This window comes from Amblyomma mixtum, chromosome 7 (assembly GCF_055824585.1).
Source record: "Amblyomma mixtum isolate Tamu chromosome 7, ASM5582458v1, whole genome shotgun sequence".
Classification (NCBI taxonomy): domain Eukaryota; kingdom Metazoa; phylum Arthropoda; class Arachnida; order Ixodida; family Ixodidae; genus Amblyomma; species Amblyomma mixtum.
Window position 1 is genome coordinate 91576193 of NC_143018.1, and position 27549 is coordinate 91603741.

A 27549-nucleotide genomic window follows, 5' to 3' on the forward strand; every position below is an offset into this window, starting at 1 on the left:
AGTACCCTTGGCATATACAAACACCTCCATGACAATGTGTGAAGCTGCACTTCAGCGAACCTGAGGGCACTTTAAGGAGCAGTTCGAATGTTGCAAGGACAGAAGAACCAAGATATGCCTGCAGAGGGACCTCAGTGAACAAGAATGTAAAAGTATGTATGTGCTTGTTCAAGAGAAAACAAGCACAATTTTGTGGCAACTGCCTGCAGACATGCAGGACATTTTACAGTGAATGCTCGCACAGCCTTTGATACAATATGTTGCAGCACGGCCAGAAGGCAGGCAACAATGTGTTGGTAACTGCCGCAGAACTGACTTGCACATCATCAGAAATGTCAGAAGAGGGACTTCTCACCTGAAAAACAACCAGAATGATAAGAAAAAATGCATCAACTCTAGGCAGAGCTCCTCAACATCTTTTGTCGAAATGGTGTTTGTTTAGGCTTTTGCAACACACACACAAGAGTGTGTGAGAAGCCTAGGCTGCATGGTACAATTAGTGAATACAGCTGCAAAAAAAAGGAAGGGACACCTAGAGTGTTCGCTGAAGAATTTAGATTCGCTTTGATTCAGGAAAGGCACTCGAAACACAGGCAAGAATAACAAATGTTATGCATGGCGCAAGAAAGCCAGAAAACCACTGAAAAAGAATGCATATCAACCACCTTCCCATTGCAAATTAATATAAATATATGTATCACAAAGAGAGGCAGCTTTCATAGTGCCTATCATTAAACACGATTAAGACTGCGCACTGCTCGCATATGGAAAACAGCCTTTCATTTTACTCTGCTCTGTATACTATGAAGAGTTACAAAAGTATTGAAGAACGAGAAATCACTGGATTCCCAAATTCAACGTAATCTTTGATGAAGGTAACCATAAATGGTTACGTCATCTTGCTGCTGTTATCATCCAGGTGTAATAACAAGTCTTAACTCCTGCTCTGATTGCTTTGAGCACAAATCAGTGGTTCCATCAAAAGGAACTGTCTCAATTGTTGAAATATTAACGTAACTGAGTTCTGAAAACCGTGACATTTACTGCAGAAGTGCTACCTGGAAAGTGTCCCAGCAGTTTCCAAACAGCTTTGTTTCAAGCTGGCTCAAAAAAGTGGGCCATTCGAGGCAAGTCGCAGTACGAGTACACTGAGTGGCTTCTCCCCAGCAAAGCAATACACTGCACATGAGTAAGTATGAGAACTGTGCTGTGAAGAGCTGAATGTAACCTCATCTATAAACACAGCAATAAAACAGCTACTCCAAACTGTCTTTTAAATTACAAATAATTGTGGATGCACAAAATTACAGCATGCAAGTGAGACAGCACAGAACCAAATGAGCTGGTCACCACAAAGTGCTGAGGCTGCAAGTATTTGGTGGAAGCTTGCGCAATAAAGCTGCAAACTCGATCTCACTAAGAAGCTAGACGTAGAACGAATTGTGCGATGTTATGGAAATAACACCCATTATGGACATTAAGAGAGTTTCAGTAAAACTACAGCTTCATTGTAATTAGTGAGAGAAGCGAACACAACAACAGGCATTGAAGTAATTGTTCGCTATACTGCAAGGCATCAAGAAAAGCAAGGCAGTCAGGACGGACACAGCAAAGATAAACATTGCATTTCGTCAAACTATTCAACAAATACGGTATAGGTGAGTAACAATGGCTTGGCTGGATATTATTCAAAAACTGCTGGAGAGGAGACTTGAATTCTGTTGGAAATATGAGGTCTGCTTTCAACCTGAAAAACAAAGAGAAAATAAATCACCTCTTCCCATGACTTCATTGCATGCCTTCTTGTGACGTTAAACCCCATAAACCAAACCAAACCAAACCATTTTTTTTTCACACTTCATCGCACAGATAGAGAAGAGAAAGAAACTTTATTTCCTTCTTTTTGTTTCTAGTTATGCAGCTCATTGTAAATATGAGGAGTTACCAAAGTCTTCCGTTTCTTCTATGCTCCTTGTGTTTGGTTCTGCAAGACTTGGTTTGCAAATTTAGGCAATTTTCGAGCGAATGTAGTCTTTGCAGAGAGCATAGATTTGTGAGGCTTTCATCAAGTGCGGGATTGATCCTCTATTTTCGTAAGTTTCGACTAGTGTCAGCACACTTTATAAGGCTATGGGGTTATCTCCTCACTTTTTTGCTGTAGCAATATGCATTTGTACTGAGCAATCTCATCTTACTGGTAAATTGGTCAATTGGTTTTTAAGGAAGGAAATAGCGCAGTATCTGTCTCACATATCTCGGCGGACACTTAAACCGCGCCGTAAGGAAAGGGACGAAGGTGGGAGTGAAAGAAGAAATAGAGAAAGAGGTGCCGGAATCACACAGCACATGGGTGCCTTTAGCATTTTGCCTTCATCGAAACACAATGAAGTGTTCTTTATAAACATAAGGTGTTCTGACACTAGTTGAAATATAAGAAAAAAGAGGATCAATTGAGCACTTGTTGAAAGTCTCAGAATCCTGTGCTCTCTGCAAAGACTACATTCACTTGAAAATTGCCTAAATTTGCAAAACAAATATTGCATAACCAAACACAAGGAGCACAGAAGAAATGGCAAACCATGGTAACTCTTCAGATTTACAATGAGCTGCATAATTAGAAAAAGAAAAGAAAATAAAGTGTCTCCTCGCACTCGCAAATGCAGTGGACAAGCTACTGCAAACGACTTGCTCTCATTAGTCGCGCTTATGAATGCTACACGAGACGAGTAACAAACACAAGGATGCCACAAGTAGAGATTAAACGTGTCAGAAAATACCAGGAAAGCTCTATGAGGAAATATATAGCTGCAGAGTGCAGAAATCATGATGGCAATTACAACCACCAAGGCAGCCATTTATGATAATGAGCCTTAGATGCTTATACACCACTAAACCAACATGACACAACACATTAAAATGGACATGGCTACAAAACAAACAAGACAAAAAGGACCACAAATGCGGGCCCATTCCAAGGAATCTCCTGCATTGTAAAATTTCAAGAAGAGAAATCTCCATCATGTATTCTACGCCTGGAAAGGCAACCTACTGTTCTAAGCGTGCTCGTACATATGGCCCAACAGAAATATGAGTCCAAAGCCTAGCTACCTGTCGTAGCTCAATACATAGCTGTATTATTACCCTTGGCATAAAAGGATGACAGCTGAACTGTGGTACTCTGACCACACACTGGATGCTGAGATCACCAGACACACTCCTTTATTCACTCTGGCTTCCAACCTATAACTGGCCACTGAAGATGTACCGGAATTGTTCTAAAATACTGCTACTTTTTATCCTTGGCATCTTCATGTGAGCTCCAATGCCTGAAAAAGAAAAAAAATGAGCGCAATGACAGAAGCAGTTGACTTTAATCGCTCCAAGGGTTTCACATGGACGTGATGTAGGTTTGTTAAACTGAACGAAGGAGATTCAAGCTATGACTATTAGAACTATTAGCTTGGTTAATGTCTAGCATAAGTGTATGGAACCTCTTTTAGATGCACGTTTTGACAGGGATGCTTTTTGCACAATAGCAAACATCAGGCCCCTGTTTGAACTGAGTCAGCATTAAGGTGTAGCCCATGCTTAGTGGCATGAAGTGTTACCAACACTGTCCTTTCTACCACCTCCCTCAAAGGGGCATTGTGAACAAATTAAAGTTAGCCTCCATCAACAAATAACCGCACTGTAACGAGGAGAGCTCTACTCTCGCAGGAAATTAGGCTTTTATAAGCTAGGAAAGGAGATGTCAGCATCACTGGCTCATTTCGGAAGTAAACTATGATGCGCCGCCAGAAATTTTTGGGCGCTGATTTGAAACCCTAAGCTACACTGCCATGTACTTTTTTTGAGCAATCAATGCATCTTTAGGTGCCAGAAAAACATCAGCACAGGCAGAAGAATCCATAGAATCAAGTTTCACAAGGAACAAAAACGAAATGGAGTCGCCCTCACTCCTAATTGACAGGTCATGCTCTGACAGAGCAAAGTTTGAATGCGCAAAGCAGCTGACCACACTAACGACCACTTGGCTATTTTTCAAACCACTGAAAGCACCTTTTACTGGCCATTGCAAGAACCTTCGTTTATTTTCTAATTTAAAAAAATTTTCTTTTATTTTGCCTGGTTCATGTTTGGCGTGAGGCCGATGTGACTTAGCCAAACCCAGAGGTTGTTTTAGGCGAGCGCATGGTAGCTTTCCATGGCGTCAATGACGGCACAGTTTGTGTACGTCATCCACCTTTTCTTCGTTGATGCCACCTAGGATGACGTCACGGAAAATTTCATCGCCACTGCTGCTCCGTGCCACACACACGATGTTCACCTCTATCCACCAGTTAACACGGCACTTGTCATAGCTGTGAGGTTTCACACTCACTTCTGACGAAAAATTCCTGGGTTCGAATCCAACTCGCCCATCCTTTTTCTGTGATTTTTTCTGTTTATGCGATGCAAAAGAACCACACACACATTGCTGAAATCGTTCACCACGGCCAGTAATGCTAGCACATTAATTGAAACACATCATTAAAGGCATGACACGTGAGCTCGTGCTGATCAAAGCCACAACTGCCTGCCCTGGCAGCATCAAGCGTGTATGATGCACACATGGCTTCTGAGATGACCTTACAGCCCACGAAATTTCTGAACCCAAAACATATACTGATTGCTTAGTAATGCAGTGGTGATGTGTACGAGTAGATAAAAAAAAAACTGGAGCGGACACTTGAGCTCTGCCTTAAGGGTATGACGTCATAGCGTCAATGGGTTCATATCCAGATACGTGGTCATCTTCTTTCAATTCACAGATCGCCGGGAGTCCTCAGAGCACCTCTGACGCAGTGGTGGAGGTTGTGTATCCCGAGCAACCTCTTGCTGCCAATCGTTAATTTAACTGCCGCATGTCGCAGTGGGCAGTTTGCAAACAATCCAGTAGACAGGTTGTGATGATGTCACAATGTCATGTGACCGAGGTGCCTCACCTGCCACCTAGTTTGCTTCTCTGGGGATTTTTTCACGGATTTTCCCCTCCCAGCCAACAAAGCTGACTCCAGATTTTCTGCAACAAAGGGACCCTACATTTATTGCGTTAATACTGCTCCTCAACCCCGTGGTGTTGAGGGGGCAGTAGTTGCCAAGTCATATGAATGCAGTGCAGAAAAAAGAAATGCTAAAATGGCACTGCCAACTGCTATGCACCTTTGGAGGAATGCACACGGAGTGCACTCCACTCATTCACTGCTTTCTCGAGAGTCATAGAAGGCACCCAATCCTCACTGTTCACCAGATGCAATTCGATATTCGTTACGCCCCTACGAAAGTGCATGTAAAGAAAACTGGGAAAACTGAAGATAGCCTATACAGCAGATTATTTCAGTATAATGACCAACAGTATACTTTCACTGAAAACGCACCCTTCATGGGATATTGCCAGCCCTGGCTATTCTCACGAGCAAACTGCGATAAGATTAATTATTTTTCATCCTGAATTTCTCAGGCTAGTCTACAATGCAGCTCACTTCGAGACAGCGATCACAGTGTCCTTTTTGATCTTGATGCTATGAGCCAGAATTGAGCAACATACAAAAATATGCCTCATATCTTGATTAAGCAATAAATGCATCTTTGGTAGTCAAACAAGCATCAGAATATATCCACAAAGAGCCAGGCAACCGCTTTCTACTCAGAAAAGAAAAAAAAAACTTACCTGAGTACCCCTTAAAACTCCACACAAAGCTCTGATTATGTTTGTATCATGGCATGGTACATAGGATTTAACGTTCCGGGGTGGCACATGGGCTATAAAAAACGCAGCAGTGGAGGTCCCAGACTGGGCTGTTCATGTCCATTTACAATGCACACGACATGGATGTCTCTGCATTTCAACCACAACACAATGCCGTTGCCATAGTCTGCATTTAAACCTGAAATCCACACCTCAGCAATCGACATCATCGCCAATGCACCTCACCATTGGGTTGCACTTGTGTAAGGAATTTTGCACCGAGCTAAATTCCTCGAGTCACATACCTCTCAAAACAGCCTCTAAACTGGCAGCCTAAACAGCACTGAACCTAACTTTCTTTGTATGACCCACCACCAGGACAGCCTTCAACTTTAGCTTTAGGTGGGAGAGTTTAAAAGACTGAAGATCTGTCAATGAGCACTGATTGGATTATTGGGAAGCGAACGTAGTATCTGGAAGCTTTGCATCTATTAGGGTGCTAGATTAGCTAAAATGTTCTTCTGAATGACAACTGGCTTGAGCGAAACATTTAAACAAGTATACTTTTCTTAAAATATACCCAAAAAGAAAAAAAAACTATATATTTTTTTTTATGGGTGAAACCAGTGAAAATGGACATAACACAGAAGAAAGTGTAGATGGGAGGGTGTTGAGCGTACAACTCGTGCACTTGTTGCAAAACCAGGTCCATCGTGCCTGCATTCCTCTTTTCTCTCTGTTTTCACTAGTTCCATTCGTTAAACAAAATTTACCAGCTCACCCAGGAAGCCACGCTTCTAAGAGTTCTGTTGCTTTTATCAGCTGACAAGAACCTCCGCGGATATAAATTATTTAATATAAAAAATTAGCGAACTGAAAAAAAAATTTAACATCTAGCGAAAAAATGTGAACAGAGCAGAATACAGGTAATGAGAGGCTCATAAGGATATATATGAATGAACTCCTACATGTGATGTGTCACACTCTAGAAACTGAGCAAAGAAAACAGTAGGCGTCTCTTCTATTTTTATACATACCGATTCTGTCAAGTGTAGCCAAACGTTCAAGACATGGGTTCGGCTTTCAAGGGAGGCATATATAGTATTTTTTTTTTTTCTACGGTGTTGTGTTCCCTCCTAGCTAACAACATTCTAAATTTATTTTGCTCTGACTCTAACCATTGCAACAACCAAATCAATGAAAGCAACATTGTCGAGTTCTATGAAGTACACATACAGTACATATAAAGCTTTCTGACTTCCTGCACAAGAGCAACACAAACAGCATTTTGATTTACCGGCAACTCTTGAAGTTGACCGCAGTACCACTCCTGGCACAGTGGTGCAACGGTGCGCCACTGCCGTGCGATGGCAGAATCACACACAGAAGAAAACGTACCGTAAGTTGCACAGTCCGTCGCTTCGAAGTTCTTGCGCGTTTTTCTCCTTTATGGGGATTGGTCAAACTTGTGGCGCGCCCGTGACGTTGAATGTCCAAGCTTCGCAAAGCGCTACCAGCAGCGGTACCGCCGACAGCCGACGAGAAAGAGCGGCACCAGAGGTGTGAGCGGAAAGAGCAGCTGACCATGCTTACTGGCATAGCCTCCTTTATACTCTCTGTGCCCGTCAGCTCAGCGCGATAACAATAGCGCGGCACCGTCGCGGATGTTGCGCGACGCCGCCGTTCTCACTGCTGGGGGCGCCACTGGCGGAGGGTCAAGGCGCAGACAGCGTGGGGTGTACCGCGACGTTGCTATTTGCCACAAGCGGAACGTTTGCTACTAAACCTGTGTTACACCTTTCTATTCTACTTGAAAGCGGACTTATCTACGCGTAACGGCCATTTAACGCATTTTGTTGCCGAGACGTGAAAATTTCAACATTGCATGCAGTGTGCGCACTGCACATAACATTACAAGATTCATCAACAGTGTTCTGCTTTTTCTGCAGATGCAGCTCGAATAAATTAAGATTAATAACTGCACATACCATTACAAGATTCATCAACAGTGTTCTGCTTTTTCTGCAGATGCAGCTCGAATAAATGAAGATTAACAATATACTCATATAAAACAGAATTCAGGAGCACAGGTACCAGCGTTTATTTACAGGTAAAAAAAAAGCAGCTGAGAAAGCTAGGCGGCGGAGAAAGAGTAGGCGGCTTTGTAGTGAGCGCACAACACTTCTCACAATCTATATGCTCACTTACAACGCGAGCTATATACCCCCCTATATAGACTGTTGCAGACAACTGCAAAGTGGGGAGAGCTGCAGGGACACTCTGCACATTTAAACGTTTTAATACTTGCACAGCTGCCGCTGGCAGCTCGTCAGTGCTCTCAGATGCCTTTGGCATTGCAGCCGTAAGCGCTTTGCTGTGCTCTTCATCTTCACGACGTAGCACATTGCTGTATTCCGAGGCCGCTGCGATACCAGTCTTCAAGATTTTTTGTAATCCTGACAGTACTGAGCGCACATCCAGTTGATCATTGCAGCCCAGTGACCGCCTCAAAGTTCCAAATAAAGATTCAATAGGGTCACTGCTGAATTTCCTAGTGAGAACAAAGAAGAACGTACTGCTCCTCAACTAATAAGTAGCGAATGCAGGCAGCAGTCGAGTATGTGGTCAGCAGGAGAGCTTCATATGTTTCAGCTGTCAGAAAGCCACGTGCATAAGTGGCACTTTTTTTAAATTTATCTATATACAGTGGAAATGTCACTTCGAGCCATTCAAGCCTCTCGTCGTTTGCATCATCGAAGTGCCTGACATCAGGGCATCTTTTCTCAATATGTTGCTGCTTGTTGCTCGTGTCATGTAGCAGGAACCAACGATAGACATTTTTCATGAACACTACTGTTGGTCCAGCATAACCAAACGATGGATGGCAACTGTGTCCTGCTTGTTCTTTTAAAAACTCGAGGGCAGAGGTAACGTCTGGTGAAAGCACCTCCACAGCACGCCTCACGTTCATTTTCTCAATGTTGTTGGGAAACACATGCTTCCTAGTTAAATTTCTCACTGGCTTTACTATCCATTCCTTCTGCATTTCATATAACTTCTTCAAGTGCGATGATGATATCTCTCCCTTCTCTCCGAGGTCCCGAGCAAGAAACTGCGAGCGAATGTTCTTCAGTATGTGGCAATAGTCGAAGCTTAAAAAAAGCAGCCGTTCTGGATCACATGGATGCTCTATCCTGTAGGTCAGGAATCCACCGCTGAGTTCTTTCATCGCACTGACGTTGTTACAACTTACAGGTTGTTCCAGCGGCGTAGTCCTGCTACATCCAAATGCAGTAAGAGTAGCACCAAAATCTAGATGCAACAAGCAATGCTGGTGCACGAAATGAAAGCAGCACGACGGAAGAACGTACGCCAAATGCGACTTTCTGCTACACTACGCACGATACGCCAGCGGCAGGGCACCCTCCGTCGCCGTCGCCATCTGTCGGCAGCTAGCCGCGTAACCCATCGATGGTGGAGGAGGATGGGAGGAGGGGCAACGACGCCGCGGAGCGCGCCGTTGCCAGGCACAGAGAGTATAAAGGAGGCTATGTTACTGGACATGCACCTTTGCCGCCAATCTCACCGCATATCGGCGACAGCAGTCAGCGCAGTGCGGCGGCCACGCGCTCCTGTTGTTTACATTGCGTGCCTGACATGTTATTTTTTAAAGGCATACTTGCCGGCTCTTCGCTGCCTCGCTCTTCAGCGTGGTGTCAGCGCGTTCCTGAATCACAGAGCTGTTCGGCGGCAGCTGCGATTGACCGAACACCAAGAGGTAGCGTTCAAATGAGGAAAGGAAATGACGCATGTCTCGGTGGACACCCGAGCGATGAGATGACGGGAATCGGTCCGTGGATGATGGCAATGACGATGTGAAGTGTAGCCTCAGGGATTCGGAAACACAACACGAATCTCGGGATCAAAGGCTGTAACTTGCAAGTGCCACCACCCCGTTTCAAAGAATATTGCTCCTATCTTCCATCCATTTGTTCATATTAGGAGAGAAAGGAGGAAAATTCCACTCGTAAAGAAAATTTCAGGCAAGTGCACAGAGAACGTCACGAGCGGCGCAAACTTCAAAGCGCGTACGCGGCGGACTCCGCACCCTAAGGTGCGTTTTCGTGACATCCGACTAGGCGTGCAACTGTTCTCGTTTCCCCTGGGTGTTTGTTCGAATCAATCTGTGTCTCCAAAATGTTGCAGAGTGGCAGAGTAGCTGGCCACATATCACTCTTTCTGGCTGACCTTTTTGCCTTCGTTTCATTAAATTTATCACCAGTCTATCTTATCCCTGAAATGTTTGACGGTTTCACGCTTCAAAACGAGTCAGGTAGGCCGCTACCAATTGCTCCACTGGCATTACGAGAGGCCACTTGTCCCTGTTTCACCTCATTTTAGTGCATTAAATCGGCGTTCAAACCAAGAGCAAGTGCTGCATGCTCGCAGAAAGCTTTAACTCTGATGACGCGAACGACGTGCCAATATTTTTCATTGGAGGGTGATAACTTGAACCAGAGGTCGATAAAGCGTGCTGCAAACCCGAAAATAGGCATGCGTTTTCGGTCTTCTTTTCCGAAGTGTAATTAGTGCATGAAGTCAGCATTGTTTTTAATCAATCGAAATGCGTTAATGAGCACTTATGGCGAACATATATAACTCTTTAAATTATATGAATTTTAATTACATTATAGCAAAGAATATTTACAACAGCTGAAGTGATGAAACACTCAGAGATGCAGAGAAGAAAACACAAAGGCTGCCTACGTCTTCAGTGTGCACTGAAATCTTTCTTCATGGCCATATTGTCATCTTTGCCTCAATTGAAGTGTGGCTGTCGCGGCAAAATGTCAAACTTTCAAACTTGTGCTCAGCAGCAGAATGCAAGTGCAGCGGACCAGCTCTGCAGCTAAGGAGGCATATATTAGCACAGCTGAGGTGTGGTTTTTCTAAGAATATGAATAGATGATGATGAAAAAAATTGTTCGTACAGTGCATAAAGTGGACTCCCGCAGTTCGAACTAAAGCATTTGATCCTGTCAACATGATTTGTACCAAATTAAAAAGCCTCTCGTTGTTTTAACCCCACATAGTTTGCACCAATATTTTCTCTTTTGTGCACAGACATCAAGAGTTGACTGCAAATTAAAATGCTGTTTGTGTTGCTGTGCTGCAGGAACTCAAGAAGCTTTATATTTAGTGTGTACGTATGCAAAGGCATTGAACAGCCGTCTTAGAACTGGACAGTATTGCTAATATATTGAGTTCCTTGTTGTAATGGTTATCCTCGGAGAGCAAAAGAAATATGGAATCTTTTTCGCTGGGACGGATCATAACACCATAGAAAAAAAAAAGAGTATATATGCCTTTCTTGAAAGCCAAACCCATGTACTGAATGTTTGGCTACACTTGACGGAATCGGTACATATGTACATATAAAAATAGAAGGGGAGGCACCTGCTGCTTCAGCCCACTTTGTAGAGTACCACACATCACATGGAGGTTGTGAATTTGGCTTCCATCATCAGCACGTTGTCTGTCACATTATCTTGAATATAAAATGATTGCTTGACAGCTTTCCTTCTCTCAATGCAACAGTAACATTAAGCAATAAAAATAATACCTTGCTATGGTTTCCTTGGTTTGACAGGCTTGGCTTCATTCATATATAACATTATGAGCCTCTCATTACCTGTATTCTGCTGTGGCAATTTTCTCTCTAGATGTTTCATTCTTTTTTTCAGTTGGCTAATTTTTTACATGAAATAATGTATACCCTCAGACGTTCTTGTCAGCTGATAAAAGCTACAGAACTCTTAGAAGTGTGGCCGGTGAATTGTGCTTAGTGAATGAAACCAACGAAAATAGACACAAAACAGGAGAAGATGCAGGCACAACAGGGCTGGGTTTACAACTACTCTAAGCGCTCAACACCTTCCTGTCTACCCCTCGTGTGTGTTGCGTCAATTTTCACTGGTTTCACCCGTCAGAAAACCTTCAGGTGGTTTTTCTTTCTTCTTTTGTATATCATTAAGAAAAGCTTTGTTTGTTTAAATGTTTTGCTTAAGCCAATTGTGATTCAGAAGAGCATTTTAGCTAATTTAGCACCTTAATGCATGCAAAGCTTCCAGATGCTATGTTCTCTTCCCATTCGATATCAGTGCTCATTGACAGATCTTCTGTCTTTTAAACCCCCCCCAACGCTAAGGTTGAGGTCTTTCCTGGAGGTTGGCCATAAAAAAGAAAGTTAGGGTCAGCGCTGTTTAGGCTGCCAGTTTAGAGGATGCTTTGAGAGGTATGTGACTCGAGGCATTTAGCTCAGTGCAAAATTCCTTACACAAGTGCAACCCAACAGTGTGGCGCATTGGCGATGATGTCGATTGCTGAGGTATGGATTTAAGGTTTAAATGCGGACTATGGCAAAGGCATTATGTTGTGATTGAAATGCAAAGGCATCCATGTCGTGTGCATCGTAAATGGACATGAAGAGCCCGATCCGTAGCCCTCTACTGCTGCATTTCTTATAGCCCACGTGCCGCCCCGAAACGTTAAATCTCATGTACCATGCCATGATACAAACATAATCAGAGCTGTGTGTGGAGTTTGAAGGGGCACTCAGATAAGCTTTTTTTGTTTTTTCTGAGTAGAAAGCAGTTGCCTGGCTCTTTGTGGATATATGCTGATGCTTGTTTGACTGCCAAAGATGCATTTATTGCTTACATTATTGAATTAAGATATGAGGCATATTTTTGTCTATGCTCAATTCTGGCTTGTGGCATCAAAACTGGAAAGGACACTGTGATCGCTGCCTCGAAGTGAGTGGCATTGTAGACTAGCCTGAGAAATTCGTGGTGAAAAATGATTGACCTTATCCCAATTTGCTCGTGAGAATAGCCAGGGCTGTCAATACCCCATGAGGGCTATGTTTTCAGTGAACGTAGACTCTTGGTCATTATACTGCAATAATCTGCTGTATATGCTATCTTCAGTTTTGCCACAGTTTTATTTACATGCACTTTGGTAGGGGCCTCACAAATATCGAATTCATCTGGTGAACACTGAAGATTGCATGCTTTCTGTGACTGTCGAGAAAGCAGTGTATGAGTGGAGTGGCACTCCGTGTGCATTCTAACAAAGGTGCACAGCAGCGGGCAATGCCGTTTCGGCATTTCTTTTTCTGCAATGCATTAATATGACTTGGCAACTACTGCCCCCTCAACACCACGGGGTTGAGCAGCAGTATTAGCACAATAGATAGAGGGTCCCCGTGTTGCAGAAAATCCGGGGTCAGCTTTGTTGGCTGCAAGGGGAAAATCCGTGAAAAAATTCCCAGAGAAGCAGCCTAGATGTGAGGTGAGGCACCTCGGTCACATGACATTGTGACATCATCACAACCTGCTTACTGGATTGTTTGCAAACTGCCCACTGCAACATGCGGCAGTTAAATTAACAATTGGCAGCAAGAGGTTGTTCGGGAAACGCAACCTGCACCACTGCGGCAGAGGTGCCGTGAGGTCTCCCGGCGATCTGTGAATTGAAAAGAAGATGACCACGTATCTGGATATGAACCCACTAATGCTATGACGTCATACCCCTAAGGCAGAGCTGAAGTGTCCGCTCCAATTTTTTTTTTTATCTACTTGTACACATCACGACTGCATTACTAAGGATTCAGTGTATGCTTTTTGTTCAGAAATTTCATGGGCTGTAAGGTCATCTCAGAAACCATGTGTGCATCGTACATGCTTGATGCTGCCAAGGCAGGCAACTGTGACTTTGATCAGCACGAGCTGATTCAATGATGTGTTTCGATTAATGTGCTAGCATTACTGGCCGTGGTGAGTGATTTCAGCAGTGTGTGTGTGGCTCTTCTGCATCGCATAAACATAAAAAATCAGAGAAAAAGGTTAGACGAGTCGGATTCGAACCCAGGAATTTTTCGTGAGAAACGACAGCCATGACAAGTGCCGTGTTACCTGGTGGATAGAGGTGACCATTGTGTGTGTGTGGCACGGAGCAGCAGTGGCGGTGGAATTTTCCATGACGTCATGTAGGTGGCATGAACGAAGAAAAGGTGGATGACGTAAACAAACTCTGCCGTCATTCACGCCATGGAAAGCTACCATGCGCTCGCCTAAAACAACCTCTGGGTGTCGCCAACTCACATTAGCCTTGTGCCAAACATGAAAGCAAAATAAAAAAATTCAAAATTTTAAAATAAAAGAAGGTCCTTGCAGTGGCCAATAAGAGTGGTTTGAAAAATAGGCAAGCTGTTGTTAGTGTGGTCACCTGCTTCGTAGCGCATTCAAACTTTGCTCTGGCAGAGCATGACCTGTCAATCAGGCACTGAGGGCAGCTCCATTCTATTTTTGTTCCTTGTAAAGTGTCCTTGTAAAATGCCTTCTTCCTGTGTTGATGGTTTTCTGGCACCGAAAGATGCACTGATTGCTGGAAAAAATGCGCTAAAAATTTACCCCTCCACCCAATTAAAACTTGCGAAGCCTGCGTGAAAAGCACTCTTCTACCGCTGTCTTGAAGTACATGGCAGTGTAGCTTAGGGTTTCAAATCTGCACCCAAACATTTCTGGCGGTGCATCATAGTTTACTTCCGCAATGATCCATTGATGCTGACACCTCCTTTCCTTTCTTATAAAGGCTTTATTTCCTGTGAAAGTAGTGCTCTCCTCGTTACAGTGCGGTTATTTGTTGATGGAGGCTAACTTTAATTTGTTCACCATGCCCCTTTGAGGGAGGTGGTAGAAAGAACGGTGTTGGTAACGCTTCATGCCACTAAGCATGGGCTACATCTTAATGCTGACTCAGTTCAAAAAGGGTCTTGATGTTTGCTATTGTGTAAAAAGCATCCCTGTCAAAACATGCATCTAAAAGAGGTTCCATACAGTTATGCTAGACATTAACCAAGCTAATGGTTCTAATAGTCATAGCTAGAATCTCCTTCCTTCAGTTAACAAACCTACATCACCCTTAGAGCGATTAAGGTCAGCTGGTCCTGTCGTTGCGCTCCTTTTTTTTTTCTTCTTCAGGCATTGGAGCTCACATGAAGATGCCAAGGATAAAAATTTGCAGTGCTTCAGAACAACTCCGATACATCTTCAGTGGCCAGTTATAGGCTGGAAGCCAGAGTCAATAAAGGGGTGTGTCTGGTGATCTCAGCATCCGGTGTGTGGTCAGAGTAACGCAGTTCAGCTGTCACCCTTTTATGCCAAGGGTAGTAATACAGCTATGTATTGGACTGCGACAGGTAGCTGGGCTGCGTACTTGTATTTCTGATGGGCCATATGTACGAGCATGCTTAGAACATTAGGTTGCCTTTTGAGGCACAGAATACAGGACAGTTAAGCTTTTTCTAGCTTTTGATAATGATGGAGATTTCTCTTCAGAGTTTACAGTGCAGGAGATTCCTTGGAGTGGGCCTGCATTTGTTGTCCTTTTTGATCTTGTTTGTTTTGTAGCCACATTCATTTCAATAAATGTGTTGCATCATGTTGGTTTAGTGGCACATAAGCATCTAAGCCTCATTGTCATAAATGGCTGCCTTGGTGGTTCATTGTCATTGTCATCATGATTTCTGCACTCTGCAGCTATATATTTCCTCATAGAGCTTTCCTGGTATTTTCTGACATGTTTATAGTCTTCATGTGTCATGCTTCTGTTTGTTACTCATCTCGTGTAGCATGCATAAGCACGACTAATGAGAGCAAGTCGTTTGCAGTAGCTTGTCCACAGCTTTTGCGAGTGGGAGAAGATACTTTATTTTCTTTTTTTTTTAATTATGCAGCTCATTGTGAATCTGAAGGGTCATCAAGGTTGACCATCCCTTCTGTGCTCCTTGTGTTTGGTTATGCAATATTTGTTTTGCAAATTTAGGCAATTTTCAAGTGAATGTAGTCTTTGTAGAGAACACAGGTTTCTGAGGCTTTCAACAAGTCCTAGATTGATCCTCTATTTTTGTATGTTTGAAGTAGTGTCAGAACAATTGATACGGCTATGGGGTTATCTCCTTACTTTCTTGCTCTGGCATTATGCATTTGTACTGAACAATCTCGTCTTACTGGTAAATTGGTAAATTGTTTTTTTGGGGAAAGGAAATGGCGCAGTATATGTCTGGCATATCTCGGTGGACACCTGAACCGCGCCGCAAGGGAAGGGAGGAAGGTGTTGGTGAATGAAGAAAGAGAGATAGAGGTGCCAGAGTAATTTCTACCACCTGGGGATCTTTAACATTGCCTTTCGCATTTTGCGTAAGCACGCTAAAGATCTACAGGTGGTCGAAATTATTCCAGAGACCTCCACTACAGCTCCTCTTTCTCTCTTTCTTCTTTCGCTCCCACCTTCCTCCCTTTCCTTACAGCGCGGTTCAGGTGTCCACAGAGATATGCCAGACAAATACTGGGCCGTTTACTTTCTCCAAAAACCAATTGACCCATTTACCAGTAAGATGAAAATGCTCCGTACAAATGCATAATGCCACAGCAAGAAAGTGAGGAAATAACCCCATAGTCTTATAAAGTGTTCTGACACTAGTTCAAACATTCGAAAATAGAGGATCAATCCAGTACTTGTTGAAGGCCTCACGAATCTATGCTCTCTGCAAAGACAACATTCACTCGAAAATTGGCTAAATTTGCAAAACAAATATTGCATAACCAAACACAAGGAGCATAGAAGAATTGGCAAACCTTGGTAACTCTTCAGATTTACAACGTGCTGCATAATTAGAAACAAAAAGGAAATAAAGCGTCTTTCTTTTGTGCCATGAAGTGTGAAAAAAAAATGCACAAGAAGGGATGCAGTGAAGTCATGGGAAAAGGTGATTTATTTTCTTTTTGTCTTTTTTCAGGTTGAAAGCCCATCTCATATTTCCGACAGAGTTCAAGTCTCCTCTCCGGCAGTTTTTGAATAATTTCCAGCCAAGCTATTGTTACTCACCTATACCGTATTTGTTGAATAGTTTAACGGAATGCAATGTTTATCTTGGCTGTGCCTATCCTGGTTGCCTTGCTTTCCTTGATGCCTTCAGTACAGCGAATGATTACTTCAATGTCTGTTGTTGTGTTCGCGTTTCTCTTTAATTACAATGAAGCTGTAGTTTTACTGAATCTCTCTTAATGACTATAATGGGAGTTATTTTCATTTCATCACACAATTTGTCCTCTGACTAGCTTCTCAGTGACATTGAGTTCGCAGCTTTATTGCGCAAGCCTCCACCAAATACTTGCAGCCTCAGCACTTTGTGTTCACCAGCTCATTTGGTTCTGTGTTGTCTCACTTGCATGCTGTAATTTTGTGCATCTGCAGTTGTTTTTAATTTAAAAGACAGTTTGGAGTAGCTGTTTTATTGGTGTGTACATAGATGAGGTTGCATTAAGATCTTCAGAGCACAATTCTCATACTTACTCATGTGATGTGTATTGCTTTGCTGGGGAGAAGCCACTCAGTGTACTCGTACTGCGACTTGCCTCAAATGGCCCACTTTATTGAGCCAGCTTGAAACAAAGCTGTTTGATAACTGATGGGAGACTTTCCAGGTAGCACTTCTGCAGTAAATGTCACTGTTTTCAGAACTCAGTTACGTTAATATTTGAACGCGGAGACAGTTCCTTTGCTTGGAATCATTGATTTCTTCTCAAAGCAATGAGAGCAGGATTTAAGACTTCTTATTACACCTGGTTGGCAATAACAGCAAGATGACGTAACCATTTTTGATTACCTGCATCGTAGATGACGTTAGATTTAGGAAGCCAGTGATCTCTCATTCTTCAATACTTTTGTAGCTCTTCATAGTATACAGAGCAAAGTGAAAGGCTGTTTTCCATATGCGAGCAGTGCGCAGTCTTAATCATGTTTAATGATAGGCACTATGAAAGCTGCCTCTCTTTGTGATACATATATTTATATTAATTTGCTGTGGGAAGGTGGTTGATATGCATTCTTTTTCAGTGGTTTTCTGGCTTTCTTGCGCCATGCATAACATTTGTTATTCTTGCCTGTGTTTCGAGTGCCTTTCCTGAATCAAAGCGAATCTAAATTCCTTTTTTTTTTGCACCTGTATTCTCTAATTGTACCAAGCAGCCTAGGCTTCTCACACACTCTTGTGTGTGTGTTGCAAAAGCCTAAACAAACACCATTTCGAAAAAAGATGTTGAGGAGCTCTGTTTAGAGTTGATGCATTTTTTCTTATCATTCTGTTTGTTTTTCAGGTGAAAAGCCCCTTCTGACATCTGTGATTACATGCAAGTCAGTTGTGCAGCAGTTACCAAGACATTGTTGCCTGCCTTCTGGCCATACTGCAACATATTGTATCAAAGGCTGTGTGAGCATTCACTGTAACATACCCTGCATGTTTGCAGGCAGTTGCCACAAAATTGTGCTTGTTTTCTCTTGAACAAGCGCATACATACTTTTACTTCCTTGTTCACAGAGGTCCCTATGCAGGCATATCTTGGTTCTAGTGTCCTTGCAACATTCGAACTGCACCTTAAAGTATTCCTGAGCTTCGCTGAAATGCAACTTCACACATTGTCATGGAGGTGTTTGTATATGCCAAAGACAGATTGTGTAACGAGATGACCAGTGAGTTCAGGTTAACAGGTAACATCAGGGGACTCAGAATTGTGGAATGCATTAGAGCATGTTTGACTGCGTAATTGCATCGTCTCATGGTCCAGCAATGCACTATTCGTACATGGCTGTTGGCCTGCCCATTTCATATTTGTAGGGGCACTTGTCCAACAGTGTCATCATGATCGCTCTGGATTTTATTTAGATGATGTGAGTTGTGGTGCTCATGATTGAGTCAAGACTGTGTGGCTGTCTGCCAGGCTGTTGGGCAAAGCACCAGTGCAGTCTTGCACTTTTTTTATCCTGCGTTGCACCTGTACAAGAGGTTAATATTGTTAACGATAGTTTGTACTTTTTTATGAGATACCTGGAAAATTTGCTTAAGCAGTTGTTTCTTGAGTGAAAAAAAAGCGTACGTTGTTGGGCTAGTCGGTCAATCATGGTGAATACAAGGGGGGTACTTGAGTGCTCTGATAATCTAGATTCAATGTCCTGATTCCGCGTGCTCTACTTATCTGGATGCACAAGATGAATTTTTAATGCTCAGGCAAGACATGATTGGCCTGGTGGGGGCATTGCATTTTTAGCTTAAGTGCAGACTAGATTAGATAACACCTGGTAGTCATGGCCCTGGAACTAGTGACTGTGGTGTTATATAATAATTAACATTGTTTCAAACAGCAACAGCATTCATTATTTCATGATTCTAACACAGATTGGAGGCCACAATGGAGATTCTATAAATGCATCTAAAAGCTTGTGTTATGCTTGATCGTAGTTTGAAGTTGTCATTGTATGATGTTTCTGCACGTGCTTGCTGTTTTTTGTAATCTACGGAATGCGCAAGGAAAAAAGTACCCAAGCGCATTTTGTTATATTACGCAACAATGATTATTCACAATTGTATTTAGAACCATGATAAACACAACTTCTTGTTTTTGAAATGCGATACCAGATTACAACGTCATTTATTTTGATGATAATTTTATGACGACTTAGCTGGTCTCATCAAAGTTCTACTTTTCCCAGCCAGGAAGTATGCCCTCTTAGGTGTAAATCTACTCACAAAGGTAGCATGCTTGAAATGATGTTTTGTGGAAATGATGCTGGCAGCAGATGGTTTGGCACCTGATGGAGTTTATACAGCATACACATCAATGTGCTCAGGGCCTCCCAAGCGCTTATCAAGCTTGCACAACATGGATGCTCACATATTCGTCCCAGGTGGCTAAATAAGCAGGTTTTTGGGTTTTAAATCTGTTGCAAAAGGCGGGAGAAGGTGTGTTTATTTTAACGAATATTGCATTGGTTTTAGATTGCTGACAGTGAAATAGTGGTGTTCAGTTCCTGCTCTTCTCATGTGTTTTTTTTATTTGCTGTGCTAGGCGTCTTATACTGTAGATAATAGTTGTTATCATCGTGTCTGATCTCTCTAAACCCGCCGCGGTGGCTCAGTAGTTACGGCACTCGGCTGCTGACCCGAAAGCCGCGGGTTCGATCCCGGCCGCGGCGGCCGAATTTCGATGGAGGCGAAATTCTTGAGGCCCGTGTACTGTGCGATGTCAGTGCACGTTAAAGAACCCCAGGTGGTCGAAATTTCCGGAGCCCTTCACTACGGCGTCTCTCATAGCCTGAGTTGCTTTGGGACGTTAAACCCCAATAAACCAAACTAAACTAAACTAGATTTCTCTAAAGGCCCTTGTCAATTGCTGTGTGGCTTGCACTGTTTAGTATCTTCGTGTATGCCGTGACTTTTCGTTACTTTAGGTATTCGTTCGGAACATGAAACTCTGCCACTGAAACCCCTGCTGTTATGTATTATTGTGTATGAAACCTCATGTAACTATAATAATATAGTAATACCCTTGTTACTGACGTGGTTGGCATCTATGCATGTATTCAGTTGCTATGACCGTTAAAACTATTCCATATCTGCAAGGTCTCACATTTCTGCTTTGTTATAGTTTTCACTTTACTTGAAGGAATTTTCATTTAATTTATGCCTCGCACCTTTTTTTTTTTTCATGTATGGTGTTGACATGGCTGGAAAAGCTGCGTCACAGAGTGCATGAACAACAGCAGCAGCTGAGAGTTCAGTTGTGTTCTGCGGATTCTTGTTTGTTATGATGTAATTCAGGGGAAGTGCTGCCCTGCAACCTTGCACTGTGAGCAGGTTTATGCCTGTGAGCTAGCAAGTAATAAATGTGTTCTTTTCTCTTTGTAACAAGTCGTGACATACACAGATAAAGTCATTCAATGGGCTGTAATGTTTGTCGTTTCTGCTCTGCTGAGCTCAGCTGCAAAAGCAACAGTGTTTCTTGAGTCATGTACTTGTGATTGGCTGTCCTCGTGATATGAAATATGTGCCTAGTCTAAAAGAGAACAGCTTTTATTCTAGGTCTGCATGGTCGAAGCATGGCTTGGTTCTTAGGTCATGACACGCACTGATCAGCCTGAGTTTGAGCAACCTCAGCATTTGTCAACTAACCTAGAGACGTAGGCCAGCTGTAATCAATGCATTGAGGCATACCCTTCATATCTAAGGAGATCCATGCATTGTTTCTTTGCGCAGGTTTGGCCACAGCTAAGAGTAGCTGCACCTCGTCTCCGCAACAAAATACGGAACGATGCGGAACGTGCTTTCTGTGCCCTGATTGTGGCTATGCTACAGCGTATGTCACTCACTTCAAGAGGCATCAAAGAACCCACACTGGAGAGCGTCCTTACCAGTGCAGCCATTGCAGCAAGGCGTTCACTACTTCAGACTGCCTTGTGAGGCACATCCGTATCCATACGGGCGAGAAGCCATACCAGTGTAATCACTGTGGCAAGAGCTTCTCAGACAAGAGCAACCTGACAGAGCATGTTCGCATCCACACAGGCGAGAAGCCGTACCACTGCCATCACTGCGGCAAGCGCTTCACACAGAGCGGACCCCTGAGGGAACACCTCCGCGTCCACACAGGCGAGAAGCCATTCCGATGCCATCTATGCCCAGAGGTCTTTGCGCACAAAAGGAGCCTACGTCACCACGTGCAATCTCACAAGAGGGCAAATGTTTAGTATTTTTTTTTTTTTAGCAAGTAAGTTTTCGCGGAGGCTGTGTCTGAAGTTTTGTTGGTGCGCAGTTTATTCATCTCAAGGCATTTGCTATTAAAATATGTTACAGGGTGTTGTGCGAGAATTTACTGGAGAAGTTATTGTGAGCCATTGTGCGATGCAAGAGTCTGCCAATTTCGTCCTGATGTTTTGATTGAAATGATCCAGAAGAATATATAGTCATTAGTCATGCTGACACTATCTGATACGAGTTGCAATATTTCTAGGAAAGTATGAGCGGTAACAAAATCTTAACGTAACTGACTCCAAAGTGATTTGTTATTCTGCACCTGAAATGAGAACAACACTATTAGATGTGTTTGCAGCGTATTAATGTTTTGTTTTGGTTTCAAATTTCTGAAGCAGCATCTTTTTTGTGTCTTGTTTGCTTGTAAGAAAAAGAATAGTTCACAAACCATTTCTGAAAAATTGGGCAGACTGTGCACAGTATGTTCTTGGAATGCTTGCTTCATTTAAAATGGTTCCATTTCTAAAATCAGATGGGAGAAAGATTCATCTTTGTTTTCTGTAGCATACAACAATTTTTGCAGAAAATGTGGCTCTGGCACATTTCTTTTGACTGTTATATAAATTGTATATGTGATCCTTTTCTTGAAATGACACATTGTATTTATATGTAGGTGTTTTGGTGGAAATTCATGATGGTCGCTGCCTTGTCATTATTAATTGTACACTGCACTCTCTACATTCCATCTCATGGGAGTGAGGGAATGCTTCAATGTTTCCTATCATCTGCTGCTTGTACTTTGCTGGTGAAAATAAAGCTGCAGCACTTGCTGACAGATTTTTGTTTATGCGTCTTTGAAGAGTTTTTGCTTAGCCATTTAGCATTTTATTTCTTCCTTGGTGATAATTGATGAGCAGTTTTGTGTTATTTGCATCTGTGAGCCTTTTCTTCATGCAAAATCCTACATTTACAGCACCTGAGTGGTTGTGCAGCTTTTTTGCGGAAATTTCAGAATAAGTCTTACAGTCGCAGCTTGTAGTGATGGCGTGTTCTCTTGGTTGTTGGCTTTCCTACATTGCACGCAGTAATGTTGTGCAACCATAGAGATTAGATACCATAAAGAGTGTTGGAAGTAATGTTTGTGTTAATTTACTGTGGAAAAATAAAGTATGGTTGGAAACCTAAGTTTAGCACTGCCACCTTTCTTTGTAATGTGGAGCACTCTGCTGTGGATATTGCAGAGGCTGAAAAACAAGATTCGCACAGTGGAAGACGAACCCGAAGTGATCTGGAAGAATAGAGTTGGGACGGTGACTGCTCATCTGGGACCAACGCCTTATATATGTATATATATATATATATATAGGAAGGGGTATGAGGGGCTCATTATAAATATGACAGAAGCCAACAGCGACAGAAACCAAGGGGCACAGGGGATTTTTTTTTTTAATAACTTATTTATTTTGTGGTGCTGATAAATTTAGAATATTACTGAATATGTTATCGCTTAAAGGTAATTGATTAGAAAAGCTGAAGAAAAAACAACCACATGCCGCCGGTGGGATCCGAACCCACGACCTCCGAATTACGCGTCCGGTGCTCTACCTCTGAGCTACGGCGACGGCTGCTAAATCTTCAGCTTTCGGGGGTATTTATGTTTACAAGAGGTAGAGCACCGGACGTGTAATTCGGAGGGTTCGGATCCCACCGGCGGCATGTGGTTGTTTTTTCTTCTGCTTTTCTAATCAATTACCTTTAAGCGATAACATATTCAGTAATATTCTAAATTGATCAGCACCACAAAATAAATAAGTTATTAAAAAAAAAATCCCCTGTGCCCCTTGGTTTCTGTGGCTGTTGGCTTCTGCTGACCTCTCCAACACACACAGTGCTGAAGTGGCCTTTTTTCATTCAATGGACATACTCTTACAGCATCCAACTGGAAGCCATTGGGTCAGTGATTTGCAGGAGTGACCACACAAAAACCCAAATACTTCATGCCGGGCTGTGTGGCAAATGCACTGAAATTTTGCAAAACTTGCTTTGCAAAATGCGACGGAAGCATATTCAAGGCGCGGCACTCCTGACTGAGTCGTCACTTTTCAGACTCCATCCTCACCAATCACTTTCGCTTCCTCTGCAGTTATACCATATTATTGTGTATGAAACCTTATGTAAGAGTAACGATATAGAAATACCCTTGTCACTGAGATGGTTGGCATCGATGCATTTTTTCAGTTGCTATGACTGCTAAAACTATTCCATATCTTCAAGGTCCCACATTTCTAATTTGTTATAGTTCTCACTTTAATTTATGCCTCACACCTTTTCTGTTTGTTGTTTTTCATGTATACGGTGTTGACATGGCTCGAATAGCTGCGTTACAGAGTGCATGAATGACAGCAGCAGCTGAGAGTTCAATTGTTTTCTGCAGGTTCTTGTTTGTTGTGCTAAAAAAGGCAAGGGGAAATGGTGCTAAAAAATTGTATGCCTCCGACGCAACCTGTCAGTGCCTGTGAACTAGGAAGTACTAAATTTGTGCTTCTCTTTTTGTAGCAAGTCGTGCTTTACACTGTGAAAGTCAAGCGATGGCATTTAATGTTTGTAATTTATGCTCTGCTCAGCTCAGCTGCAAAAGCAACAGTGTTTTTTGAGTCATGCAATTGTGATCGGCTGCCCTCGTGATATGAAATATGTGCCTAGTCTAAAAGAGAACAGCTTTTATTTTAGGCCTGCATGGTCTTCATGAAGGCTTGGTTTCTTCGATCATGACAAGATCTGATCAGCTTGAGTTTGAGCATCCTCACCATTTGTTAACTAACCTAGAGACGTAGGCCAGCTGTAATCAATGCATTGAGGCATACCCTTCATATCTAAGGAGATCCATGCATTGTTTCTTTGCGCAGGTTTGGCCACAGCTAAGAGTAGCTGCACCTCGTCTCCGCAACAAAATACGGAACGATGCGGTACGTGCTTTCTGTGCCCTGATTGTGGCTATGCTACAGCGTATGTCACTCACTTCAAGAGACATCAGCGAACCCACACTGGAGAGCGTCCTTACCAGTGCAGCCATTGCAGCAAGGCATTCACTACTTCAGACCACCTTGTGTGGCACATCCGTATCCATACGGGTGAGAAGCCACACCAGTGCAATCACTGTGGCAAGAGCTTCTCAGTCAAGAGCAACCTGACAGAGCATGTTCGCATCCACACAGGCGATAAGCCGTACCACAGCGATCACTGTGGCAAGCGCTTCAAAGTGATTTGCTATTCTGCACCTGAAATGAGAACAACACTATTAGATGTGTTTGCAGCGTATTAATGTTTTGTTTTGGTTTCAAAGTTCTGAAGCAGCATCTTTTTTGTCTCTTGTTTGCTTGTAAGAGAAAGAATAGTTAACAAACCATTTCTGAAAAATTGGGCAGACTGTGCACAGTATGTTCTTGGAATGCTTGCTTCATTTAAAATGGTTCCATTTCTAAAATCAGATGGGAGAAAGATTCATCTTTGTTTTCTGTAGCATACAACAATTTTTGCAGAAAATGTGCCTCTGGCACATTTCTTTTGGCTGTTTTATAAATTGGATAGGTGATCCTTGTATTTGAAATGACACATTGTATTTATTTGTAGGTATTTTGTTGGAAATTCATGATGGTTGCTGCCTTGTCATTATTATTGTACACTGCGCTCTCTACATTCCATCTCATGGGAATGAGGGAGTGCTTCAATGTTTCCTATCATCTGCTGCTTGTACTTTGGTGGTGAAAATGAAGCTGCTGCACTTGCTGACAGATTTTTCTTTATGCGTCTTTGAAGAGTTTTTGCTTCGCCATTTTACATTTTATTTCTTCCTTCATGATAATTGATGGGCAGTTTTGTGTTATTTGTATCTGTGAGCCTTTGCTTCATGCAAAATCCCAGATTTACAGCACCTGAGTGGTTGTGCAGCTTTTTTGCGCAAATTTCAGAATAAGTCTTACAGTCGCAGCTTTTAGTGATGGCGTGTTCTCTTGGTTGTTGGCGTTCCTACATTGCACGCAGTAATATTGTGCAACCATAGAGATTAGATACCATAAAGAGTGTTGGAAGTAATGTTTGTGTTAATTTACTGTGGAAAAATAAAGTATGGTCGGAAACCTAAGTTTAGCACACCGCTGTGGATATTGCGGAGGCTGAAAAACAGGATTCACACAGGGGAAGAAGAACCCGAAATTATCTGGAAGAATAGAGTTGGGACGGTGACTGCTCATCTGGGACCAACGCCTTAAAAATATGCATCTATTAAAGTTGGCTGCTGACCTCTCCAGCATGCACAGTGCTGAAGTGGCCTTTTCATTCAATGGAGGACTCTTGCAGCATCCAACTGGAAGACATTGGGTCAGCTAATGGCAAGAGTGACCACACAAAGGACCAAATACTTCCTGCCGGGCTGTGTGGCAAATGCACTGAAATTTTGCAAAACTTGCTTAGCAAAATGCGACGGAAGCATATTCAAGGCGCGGCACTCCTGACTGAGTAGTCACTTTTCAGACTCCATCCTCACTAACCACTTTCGCTTCCCCTGCAGTTATACCTTATTATTGTGCATGAAACCTTATGTAAGAGTAACGATATAGAAATACCCTTGTCGCTGACATGGTTGGCATCGATGCATTTTTTCAGTTGCTATGACTGCTAAAACTATTCCGTATCTGCAAGGTCTCATATTTCTGCTTTGTTATAGTTCTCACTTTAATTTATGTCTCACACCTTTTCTGTTTGTTGTTTTTCATGTACGGTGTTGACATGGCTCGAATAGCTGCGTCACAGAGTGCATGAATGACAGTAGCTGCTGAAGTTTCAGTCGTGCTTTGCATATTCTTTGTTGTGCTAAAAAAGGGAAGGGGAAATGATGCTAAAAAATTGTGTGCCTGTGATGCAACCTGGTGCTATGGGTCAGTCAGTGCCTGTGAACAAGGAAGTACTAAATGTATGCTTCTCTTTTTGCAGCAAGTCGTGCTTTACGCTGTGAAAGTCCTGCGAGGGCATGAAATGTTTGTAGTTTATGCTCTGCTCTGCTCAGCTACAGAAGCAACGGTGTTTTTTGAGTCATGTACTATGATTTGCTGTCCTCGTGATATGAAATATGGGCCTAGTCTAAAAGAGAACAGCTTTTATTTTAGGCCTGCATGGTCTTAATCAAGGCTTGGTTTCTTCGATCATGACAAGCTCTGATCAGCTTGAGTTTGAGCATCCTCACCATTCATTAACTATCCTTGAGATATACACTAGCTGTTATCAGTGCATTGAGGCATACCCTTTATGTATAAAGAAATCCATGCATTGTTTCTTTGCGCAGGTTTGGCCACAGCTAAGAGTGGCTGCACCTCGTCTCCACAACACACTTTGCAAGGATGCGGAAAGCGCTTTTTGTGCCCCCAGTGTGGCTATGCTACAGTGCATAACCATCTTCTCAAGAGACACCAGAGAAGCCACACTGGAGAGCGTCCTTTCCAGTGCAGCCATTGCAGCAAGGCATTCACTACTTCAGACAACCTTGTGAGGCACATCCGTATCCATACGGGCGAGAAGCCATACCAGTGTATTATTTGTGGCAAGAGCTTCACACAGAAGACCATCCTGGTGGACCATGTCCGCGTCCCCACAGGCGAGAAGCCGTACCACTGCGATCACTCTGGCAAGCGCTTCACACAGAGCGGACTCCTGAGGGAACACCTCCACATCCACACAGGCAAGAAGCCGTACCAATGCCGTCTATGTCCCCTGGCTTTTGCGCAGAAGGCGAGCCTGCGTTACCATCTGCGATCTCACAAGAAGGCAACTCTGTAGTAGATTTTTTTTTGCACAAGTAGATTTGCACAGTTGTTTTGTACGGGGAGTGACGAGTACTTTTGACATGCATATACAGGATATATCCATCTATTGTACCATGATTTTTCACTTTATTTTTGTTATAAGTGTCCTCCAATGATTGCATACTGAACAAAATCTCTCTATAATATCCTTGCATATTATAGTACATGTTTATATCATTCTGTATACTGTCTTAATGTTGTGATTATATTTGCATAATTTATCCCCACTTGTTTTAATTTTCTGACTTACCTTCTTGTTATGCGCAAATTGTATTGCACTTCCGTCGACTGCAGGGGGTCAGAGGCCTCGTCAGGCA

General features: G+C 42.8%; 2 protein-coding genes across 2 annotated transcripts in view; one reads left to right on the forward strand and one right to left on the reverse strand.

The window, feature by feature from the left end:
• LOC149336827 (uncharacterized) overlaps positions 1 to 9539 on the reverse strand; it is a 51768-nt gene extending 42229 nt beyond the window's left edge. The window contains exons 1-3 of the mRNA XM_089554245.1: positions 9412 to 9539; positions 8033 to 8279; positions 6965 to 6989 (exon numbers count right to left, since the gene is read on the reverse strand). Coding sequence (XP_089410371.1) covers positions 6965 to 6989; positions 8033 to 8279; positions 9412 to 9539 — 400 coding nt within the window. The remainder of the gene's footprint in view (positions 1 to 6964; positions 6990 to 8032; positions 8280 to 9411) is intronic.
• An 8776-nt stretch (positions 9540 to 18315) lies between these two features.
• LOC149336828 (uncharacterized) lies at positions 18316 to 27206 on the forward strand. Its single transcript, XM_089554246.1, has 5 exons — positions 18316 to 18322; positions 20883 to 21361; positions 22619 to 22721; positions 24284 to 24576; positions 26844 to 27206. The coding sequence occupies exons 1-5, from the start codon at positions 18316 to 18318 to the stop codon at positions 27204 to 27206; spliced, it is 1245 nt and encodes a 414-aa protein (XP_089410372.1).
• Positions 27207 to 27549: the final 343 nt, after the last annotated feature.